At 43.6% G+C, this 10,460-nt stretch overlaps 1 protein-coding gene across 1 annotated transcript; it reads right to left on the bottom strand.

The window, feature by feature from the left end:
- Nucleotides 1-781: 781 nt before the first annotated feature.
- Nucleotides 782-8,725, bottom strand: SLC30A1 (solute carrier family 30 member 1). Its single transcript, XM_037136947.2, has 2 exons — nt 7,496-8,725; nt 782-5,569 (listed from the first exon to the last, which is right to left on the bottom strand). Exons 1-2 carry the CDS (start codon nt 8,115-8,117, stop codon nt 4,653-4,655), a joined length of 1,539 nt encoding a protein of 512 aa, XP_036992842.1. The 5' UTR covers nt 8,118-8,725; the 3' UTR covers nt 782-4,652.
- Between the last annotated feature and the right edge of the window lie 1,735 nt (nt 8,726-10,460).

Genomic DNA, 10,460 nt, shown 5'->3' with positions numbered 1-10,460 from the left:
CTGTCTCTTCCCCATTCCCAGTCTATCCCGTACAATGCCTTTTCCACTCAGATATTACCGATGGCTTCCTCCACTCCCGTAAAACCAAATGCCAGCCAGCCGTCAACCTCCTACCTCTCGCCCCTTAGCCATCTGTGCTCTTCCGCACCCCTGTGCCTCACCCCGCACCTCTCTTCCCCTTTTTGTCTTCGAGATACTCTTTCCAAAGATTTTTACGCCTTCTTTGGAATACCCACTGTATTTCCAATTCTATTATATTTACTACCATTCATTGTCAATGCATTTTTCAGCTCTTTCCCAGTAAAAGTACAGGTTTTTCTTTAAATCCTTTTTATGAGACTACATTTATGACAGTCCTGAACTCAAATAACCAAACTCCTAGATTACTCCTAGGTTAATAGTTCCAGAGGATTGTGTGTGAAGTACTTAATAATCCTTGATAGTAACTATGCTTACAAATACATAATAGCAAGTACCAAGAAGCAGATTAACCTATAGCTACATCAATTTATAAGCTTAATGCCTATAAAGAATTTCACAGCCACTATTCCATGTTAGTGAACTTTTGCACTATTACCCTTTCAATTTCCATTAGAATTTTTGCCCACGAATGTTTCCCTCCACACCGCTGACCTGTAACCCTGCCATTCCACACACTAACAGCACTCATGTTGGGCTGCAATTTCTCTTTCAATACCTGAAAGTCCATCTTTCTTCTGCACACCCAGCCTAGCCTAGCCTAGCACAGGAGGGGAGGCCATGGGCACGAAATAATCAAATCAATATTTAAAAATTAATTTATTTTTCTACTTAACTTTTAATAAATGAGAAGAAACAGTAGTCTGTCTCATAAAGAACATTTATAATACATAACAATCCATAAAGCCTCATGGTGAGGTAGGAACAGCTTTGGAAAACAATGCACATAAAACATACAAAAAATTAGGCAAAATGTTGCAGCACTAATGACACTTGATGTGCATCTGCATTTCATGAGATGATGGTTGCATTTAATTGCGCCACATCTGGCCCGAAGGACAGGCGATCGCAAACACAAAACACCACAACGTGGAAGTCCCATAAGGACTCACAGAATACACTGATACACTTCATTGTGCTGTTTCAAGGCAGAACCATGACGTGGGAGTTTGTGTCTTTTTATATATAACCACCTATGAATTGTATGTTACATTCCCTTCAGCATCTTATTGCCAAAGACACTGGACCATGAAGTTTTTGGTTTGAAAAGTTTAAACTGAACAACATACAAAAAGCTCCTGTGCCGGTGAAAATGACTGCTAAGTATTCCAGAGCTTGTTAGTAAAAGACAACAGCATTGCCACACAGTACTGGCAGGGCGACATCAAAATAGTGCTATTACAATTTCCGTATCAGAGGGTCAAACACTGTATTTGACAGTTTCAACTTAAAAAACAGCAAACAAAAAAAAAACCCCTCCAACTTCCCGAGAGTTTTAACACTGTTTCATGACTTAACTGAAACTCTATTAAAATAAATATTTCTATATTGTAGAATTATTCTCCATATTTATGTATGTGAACATCTTAAGACAGCAGGTAAATGACATCATAGCATTCAAATGATATCTGCTTAGAAACAGTAAAAATCTTCAATCAACTCAATACTACTAAATACTTCACATTAGGTTCCATAGGCCTTTTCCCTCAAACCTTTCAAAAGTTCAAAATTAAAATAAGGATGTTAACAAGACACAAAATGTTAACACAGTCTCCTGCCTACTGGGATTTTGCAAAGGTGCTCTGATGGAAATTTTTCCTATTCCAACTACATACCTTAGTTAGTCAAACATTGTTTTCTAAAATGTTGAAATACATACAGCAAAGTTTTTGAGGTTTTTTTTACCTTTTTTTTTTGTAGGTTCTAATCCATACTTTTACAATGTCCTTCTACCCCACTCCACCCAAAAACAATCATGTAAGCTAAAAGGTGACAGTGGAGAATTAAATCTCTCTCATCACTAAGGCTGCACTTGGCTTGGAAAAACTTCTGGGCTGGTTTGAATTCAGGCACATGCAGCGCCTTCTCAGTAAACCGAGACAACAGACACGGTGCTAAACACATTCTAAACACACTGATCTTGCTCAAAGACGAGAGCCAGCAGGAGCGGTGCACCTCCTAACACCGATGCAGTCTTTTAAAACAGCATATTTAAATATTGGGCTTAAGTCTCCTAATTCAGCATACTTCCCTCATTTTCTTTGAGGACAGAATAAACTATTTTGGAAAGAGACACTCAAATCCCACAATATTTAAATATAAAAGCATTTTTAGAAGATAATGCTAATATAACTAAAATGGGTTAGAAAGTGCATTGTAAAGAAATAAATAATTCTCTGTTACAACTCAAAAGGGGAGCCAGTGACCACTGATCATGCTATGACAACGTCCTTCAGAAAGAGAAGCTTCCCATGGTACCACTTGGTGACACACAAGCTACTTAAAAATAATGAAAAGTGAAATGACTGAAATCTAAAGGCCGTTCCCTTCAAAGCACTCTTGAAAAAAAAATAGCCCTTGTTCTAAGCTTATCCACCATCTTAAAAAAAATTCTCGTTCAGTAATGCCTTACACACTATACAAATTTAATTAAAAACGACCCCCAAAAAGCATTTGTAAAACAAACCTCATTGAGTGTATTTTACCAGTTATCCTATTGTATCATTGCTGAAATATTTCTATAACAAACTGTTTTGAGATCTTAATATTTTGTAGCTTAAAGTTTTAAATCAGGAATGTACGTGATATAGTATAATTTGAAGCTTTCTCTTATTTACTCAATTTCACGTTTAAGTAAATTTTTGCAAATTCAAAGTAACTATCAGCTTAGGAACTAAATCCCACAATATGGTAAGAGTATTGAAACATCAAGATGCACTGCAAATTGGCAGGTTAGGGTTTTGGCCCATTATAGTAAATGTGAACTTACAAACTCTGTTCCTAAAATTACCTCATTCTCATTGGAAAAATCAGCTGTTCTTAAACAGGCCCATTGCCAGCAATAGGCTCACCCTAGAAAAAAAACCCTACCATCTACCACAAAAGATCATCCCTTTAAAAAGTTAACTGTCAAAGGCCAGCGCTTTCATTTTAAGACCCATTAAACAAATTCCAAAAGGCCGCCATCCCAAAAGTAGTCAGCTATAAAAGTCACTGAAGTAGTCAGGATACTTTGTTTCTAGAAAAATAGAGCTATAAGTGATAACTGACATTAACATTCATTCTTCTGAGGACAAAAACTACAGTTTCTTCACAAAGCATAATCCCTCTATATAAAAAATATATATAACTTAAATACCCTTAAATAATATGTATGTATGGATTCAGAATCCATAGCAACAAAAAGCCAAGAACGATTTCCTGTGTACGTTTTGCGGCCTCTCACAAAATAAGCCATTAGAAGATCTGAGCAATATCAAGACAGGATGACTGACAAATCTTCATTATGAATGGCCTTAACTCATTTTGCTTTTTAAGAATTTAATAGACAAATTGCATTAGGCTTCGGATTTCTTTTCTCTCCCAAGTCAGTGGCTCTTGGCAAAATACAAACATTGCTGGTTGTTTGAAAAGCTGCATTTGAATCCATTCGTATGGGTCACTGTGAGATGACTTTGCTGTGAAAAGTTTTTTTAAACACCAACAATTTGGAAGATTCATTAATAAGCCTGTATTTAATATGCAATTATTAGACTGAGTTGAATGCCTTTAAAGACATTCACTGGATATATTTTGTGAGTAAACCTTCACTTCAGTGTTTGGGATACTAATCTTTCAAAGAAAGTAATGCTGGTGAGAAGGTCCATGTTTTTAGACTAACTTCGGTGAGAGAAAGCATGTTCCAATTCTCAGAGTAATTTAGAAATGTAGTCTCAATATTACTTTACGATAATCTAAATATTTAATTTGGTAAACATTCTTCCCTGCTCTTACTCCCCATATGCCCTATTACGTGTAAACCATAGTTCAATTTGTTAACTATTTCTCACTGTTTATTAGAATAATACTCAGCAATATAGAATACAGGACAATAACTGATGTATTATAAATAACCCATGTGAAGAAAAAAATGAAACTTCCTCTTAATATCCACAAGTCACTCTTAAAATACACTGCCATTATGCTATGTAATGGTCTTAAAGAACAAGTAAATATTACCTAAGTATCAAAGGAAAAAAGCTGCTGGTTTTTAAGTCTAGTAATTATAATCTAACAAACAAAAGCATAACACTGGGGGAAAAGAAAAGCAGAGAAATTCCAGTAACAATTTTAATTTATTAATTCCCCCTAATTTATTTTTCTCCATGGAAAAACTGGAAATCAAATGTCATTGTTATATAAGGTTTATACTTCCTTTAAATAAAAATGTAACATAGTGTTAAAACTGGCTTTCCAAAAAGTGTTACAGCATAGCTGTACTCTGCACTAAGAATCACAAAGTTGTAATATAGAACTCTGTTAAGCAGTCCCATTATGTTCTTACAAAAATAGAATTAAGCTGAGTGACCAGACAAGGACTTCAATTACACTACTTGGCAAACTTAGAATTTCAATGGAGTCTTTTTCCTCTTGCAGGTTAAAGCAAAAGTCAAATATCACATCTGTTTCAAGACTCACAAAGATGATTCAGGTTGTTTGTTTGGCATTTTTTTAATCTCTATCACAACAGCAGGGATGTTTTCAGCTTTAGTCCTCTTGGGCTTCTCTAGGTTGTCACTAAGTTCTAAACAAGAAATGCTAACTGCTGGGGCCTTTTCTGCATCCTTTCCAGAGTGGGCTTGTGGCCGAGTCCCACAACATTGCTTCAAAGCACACTGAGTTCTGCAGGCAAGTTCACAGGGGACTACACCTGATTTAGAGCCTACACTAGCAAATTCAGGCTGAATAGTAGTAGCGTGAATTCCGTGATTATGGAAAACGTCTTTAATGATTTTAGCCACCTGCATGTATGATGTTGGATCTTCACATTTTATATGAGCAGTGGCAATGATTCTGCTTCCAGCAAGTTGCCAAACATGTAATTCATGAACTTCCTCAACTCCTTCGACATTTCGAAGTTCTTTTACCAAATTTCTGATATCAATTTGTTTAGGAACAGTTTGTAGAAGAATAAGAGCAGATTCCTTAAGTAATGGGTAAGTTGTGTAAAGAAGTATACAAACCATAACAATACAAAGAGTTGGATCTAAATAGAGCACCCAGCAAGGACCAGCCTCATGAACTGGTGAATGAGTACTATTCATCATGTCTACAAACGCTTTGCAGGGGTCAGGTGTACATGGGTTCACACAGAACTCCCCTTCAGGACAACCTCGCCAAGAAAAGTAAAAGACCAAGGCATTAATTACTACAATCACTGAACCCAAAGCATCTCCAAAGACATGCAGAAAAACTCCACGCATGTTAAGTTGTGCGGTGTTATCATCATCATCATCGTCATCATCATCTTCCAATTCCATATGATCAGCTTCTCTGATAAGATTCCCATTCACTTGTACTTCCGTTCCATCATTTCTGGACTTTTCTGGATCTGCAAAGAAATACAAATTCTGCATCAAATATTCTTAATTTTAAAAATGTGCTTGGGGCAATTTAATATAAATTGACGTATTGGGACTAAGCCAGGGCACAATGGCCAGGGATAAATTAAGTAATTAAGATGATAGTTTTCTTTTTCTCCTCACCACCCTACCTCCCTCACACTCATAAAAGTTCCTCTTCTGTGGAAGTGGGGTCCTATGAACATTCTGATGTACTTACTCTCTGGCAAGTACCAAAATGAAAACAGAATTGAATGCTAATGCCCCAAATTAAATGCAACTATGGATAAATCTAATACAAAGGCCTGATCTGACACAGAGCTCTAGTCACTTCTTGACTTTAAGGCGTTATGGTTAACTTTTAAACATTTAATTATGAATATAAACCATAAAGTTTCTTGGTAGAAAGGATTTAGAAACTGGCAAATCAACAATATAAAGTTATCAACAATCACAGAGTAACCTCAGTAAAAGTTCAGCTGCAACTAAATGATCATTATCTACCCTGCTTTCCTGGAACATTTTTTAAATTTCAGTTCTGAGATCTAACTGACATACCATTGTAAGATTTTCAGAGTGTACACATGGTGACTTGTGATTTGTATATATTATACAAGAATCCCCCTCCCTTCTATTTAATTAACACATCCATCACTGCACATATTTATCAGGGTTTTTTTTTGGGGGGGGTGAGAACATGTAAGGTCTGCTCTCTTAGCAAACTTCAGTTATACAATACGGTATTATGAACTACAGCCCCCATGTATTACACAGCTCCTCAAACCTTACCACCTTACAAGTCTGTGCCTTTTCACCAGCCTCTCCCTATTTGCCCAAACCCTATTATCACTCTTCCACCAAACGTACTGATCTGGGAAAGGGAATAGGCAGCACCAGAGCAGCTTGATTTTCTTTGGAATAACACCCTGACGCATGGGAGAGAAAAATTCAATTATTTACTAAGCCTTTTCAATATACAACTTGAATTCCATTAACCTAATATCCTGCATCTTGGGGAAAAAGCAAAACTGTCTATGTGGTATCATACGACTAGGTAAATAAATATAAATGGAAAAAACTGGGAGGGAATACAAACTGTTCATCTCATTAAGCTTGGGCGTAGGGCATTGGTTGTCTCCTTTTTCCAACTCCTTTCTTTCAAAATTTATTTTCCAAATTTCCTTCGAGATTATACTTATAATGAACAGCATCTATTAAAATTTACGATGAATAAATTACCATCCCTCTTATTTTAGTGTGATTGAAAAATCCTAAATGAAATGTCGAACATGCCCAGACAGGTCCTAAGACTAGGATTTTTCAGGATTCAGGTTGAGATTTTAGACAATTAACTGAAACATAGCATTGCTGTTCAAAAAAAGAAACATTTTTGAGCTCAGGAAAAGTCAATGGCTAGCTGGCCCTGAATACAATATTAAGGCACTTGTTTAAAAGGGCATAAGCACCACTTGGATTTCAAACAGCCCACAATTAAGAACGAATTGGCTATTTTCTTTATTTGCCAGTGGGGCCAAGAAACTGAATTAGGAAGCGTTTTTGATCCTTTAAAAACCGAAAGCGGTCTCTTGAAAAGACAGCCTGTTAGGACAGCCAAGGGCGGTAGCGCACTGCAGCGGGCTGTCACCTCCAGACCCTTCTCCCACTTCTCACAAGCACAGTCCCTACCTACACCGCAGACGTGCCCCCAGGCTGCTAACACTGGAGCTGAAAGGGGTCCCACTCGCACGCCTTCCCCGGCGGGGGCGGGACCTGCACCGAGCGGGAAGGCGACGGCACAGCGCGTAGCGCGGGCCGACTTGGGCACCAGGGGGCGTGCGGGCCAACCTGCCCGGGGCCCGGTTGGGGTCCGGGTTCCCCAAACCCAACCACCTGAGGCGGCGACTTTCTCTCCTCACCTGTCCCGTCCAGTTTCAGCCCGTTGGAGTTGCTACTATTGGTCACTAGGGTGTTGGTCTCCTCCTGGTCAGGTCTCTGGCTGCCTGGGCTCGCGTTGTTATCGCTGTCCCCGGAGCGGTTGCTCTTGCCGCGGACCCCCTTGGAGAGGCCATGGCTGTGGCCATGACCCCCATGCGAGTGGCCGTGGCCGGAGTTGTTGCCGAAGCCGCTGTGATGGTGGAAGAGGCAAAGCCCCAGCACGTTGACCACCAGCCCCGCCACGCCGACCCCGAGGACCACCAGCGGCTGCTGCATCTCGTGCGGCTCGATGAAGCGCTCGATGGCCTCCAGCAGGATGGCGAAACAGAGGCCAGTCAGGAAGATGGCGTTCACCAGAGCCCCCATCACTTCGGCCCGGATCCAGCCGAACGTGTTTTTCTGGGTGGCGTGGGTCCGCCGGGCGAAGCGCTCGGCCACCAGTGCCACCACCAGCGCCAGGACGTCCGACAGCATGTGGAAGGAGTCGGAAAGCATCGCCAGCGACGAGGTCACCCTGCTCACCACCACCTCCAGCACCATGAACATGAAGGTCAGCATCAGCATGCACAGAAGCCGGCCGCGGTTCCGACCCCAGCACCCCATGGCTGCGGCTTAGGGGCCCGCCAAGCGCGGCCCGGACACTTGGGAGGCGGTGGCTGCGAGGCGCCGAGGGTCGTTCTACGACCCCGCAAAGGAAGGAGGACGGCGCGGGGCTCTCAACACCCAAGCCCGGCCGCTGAGGGGCCTCCGGGGCGGGATGGAGGTGAGCCCCGGGTCAAGCCGCCAAGCCTTTGCTCCTGTGAACGTCCCTGGCGGGCGGGCGGCGCGCAGCTCCTCAGGCGTCGGTCCTTCAAGCCGGGGGCGGAGGCCCGGCTCAGCCCCGGCAGCCTCCACACCCGCAGCGGGCCGGCGGAGGTGGCGGCGTTGGGGACCTGGGGTTACCGGAGCCTGGGGACCAAGAGGTCGACCAGGAGCAAGAGCTGTCGTTCAGCGGGGGCGGGCGACAGGCAGCTCCGCGCTGCGAAGACTGCGAGCATCTGCAGGCTTTCAGCGCAGGTCTCCCCTCCGCGGGTCGCCCGGCTGTGGCTCGGCTTGAGTAGCCGACGCCGGGGCAGCTAAAAAGGCGGCGGCCACAGCATCTGCACTCGGCCCGGTGTCGGGCGCCTTCTTCGCCCCCCCGCCTTTGCAGACGGTTTACAAAAAAACTTTGCTTTGCACTCGGAACCCCCGTTTTCACACGGACCTGAGTGTGACAAGGCTTCGACGCACCGCCCATCGGGCCCGGCACGTTTACCCATTCGCCAGAACTCCTTCACGACAGCCGCCTCATCCCGCCCATCCGTGTTCGCTATTGGATGAAGTCTCGGCGGAGCGGTAGGGGGCGGTACCGCGGCTTCAACAGATGGGGGCGGGGCCTTTCCCTCCGAGCCGGGCGTGGGCTGGGGGGCCGCGGCCGGGTGCAGCGGCGGGCGTCGTGGGGGAGGGTCGGGGGCGCGGGCCGCGTGCAGCAGGGGGGGAGGGGCAGACGGAGTTCCCGTATTTTATTTAGCGGGGCCTCCACTCTAACCCAGCGGGTCTTCGCAGCCCACCGCACACCTGCAGGGGACCGGTAGCAAACAGACTTTGATCCTGGGAGCTGTGTCCACGTGGGGCGGGCCGCTCGGCCACTGTGAGGAGGACTGCAGCCTGGGAGGGGTCGGGAGAGACCCTGTTGTGTGCCAGGCCTTGGTGTACGCCTTCCTGTCAAAAGAACCTAGATTAGGCGACAGACTCATAAACAAGTGCCGCACGTAACTTGTGGCTCTGCCCAACACCGATCTGAGGAGTTAGCACTTCAGGGCGGTCCTGAGACCAAACCCTTGTGTTTCAGTAAAGCAAATGACCCATATTCTCGTCATTTCTAGGAGACCGTGTGTAAAATCAGATATTTGTCACTTATTATCTAAGGACAGTTTAGGGCAGGGACTTCCAAGCGGGAGAAACCGGGGTTCTGGTCCTTCCCCACTTGTCGGCTGTGTGAATTTGGGTAAGTCGACCAATCTGTCTAGACTCGTTTCTTCGTCTGTAAAGATTAAACAAGAGGGACGCATAAGATCCCTTCCGACTCTTAAATTCTAAGGCTCTATGATTTAACAACATTTTATTTATAGTCCACAAACAGCGGAACCCTGTGTTGGTTGCTATGGGGAAGAGGAGGGGCAGTAAGAATACAGAAAAATGAGCTTCTGTCCAGGTGGAGGTAAAATATGAACATAAAATTCTAAAATTACCATGAAATACTCTTAATAAATTAAGGCAACACTATTTTAGATAAGGTGTGTATGTGCCGTGCTCTAGAGATTGGTTAACCTGGAAACGAAGGTTTCCTGAGCCCAAGTGGGGGGGGGGCGGGGGGAGGGGTGACTGGCATCTCAGTAGCCTGAGCTGGACCTGAAGGCCTCACCACAGCCCCTGAACTGAAGGAAGGGCCCCCAGCTGCTCTGGATGTCACAAGACCAATGCAGTGCTAGTGCCCCAGGATGGGCATCTAAGCGTGTTTGAAGCTGTACTATTTTGCATTTTTTAATATTTCTGTAATGTTTTTCACTTGTAATGTGTTTTTGATCTGCCCCCCAGACTAGAGAACTTACCTTCTATTGCTATCCTGCAGGAATGGGAAAGAAGGGAGGGTAGTTTCCAAAACATTATAAAGGAAGAATAGCTATGATTTGATGATTAATTGGGTAGTGGGAGGGTAGACCCTTAGGATAATTTAACAAAGATAGTCCAATGTTTTTAGCCTGACAAGGAAGATACTGCCTTAAGCAGGTGAGGAAGCTGGGAAAGGGCGCAGAGACAAGGAACTGAGTTTAAGGGCAACTAGCCCTTCCTGAGCCCCTTTTTAATGTGCTGAATTTGAAGTGAAGTCTGGATGATAGTGCTGAGAAGTAGAGTTTGGGGACGTTC

The sequence above is a fragment of the Artibeus jamaicensis genome, unplaced genomic scaffold (genome assembly GCF_021234435.1).
Source record: "Artibeus jamaicensis isolate MK-2021 breed Jamaican fruit bat unplaced genomic scaffold, CSHL_Jam_final contig_2170, whole genome shotgun sequence".
NCBI classification, from domain to species: Eukaryota; Metazoa; Chordata; class Mammalia; order Chiroptera; family Phyllostomidae; genus Artibeus; species Artibeus jamaicensis.
Note: the sequence above shows the minus strand (reverse complement) of the source record. Positions and strands in the feature narration are given on the sequence as shown.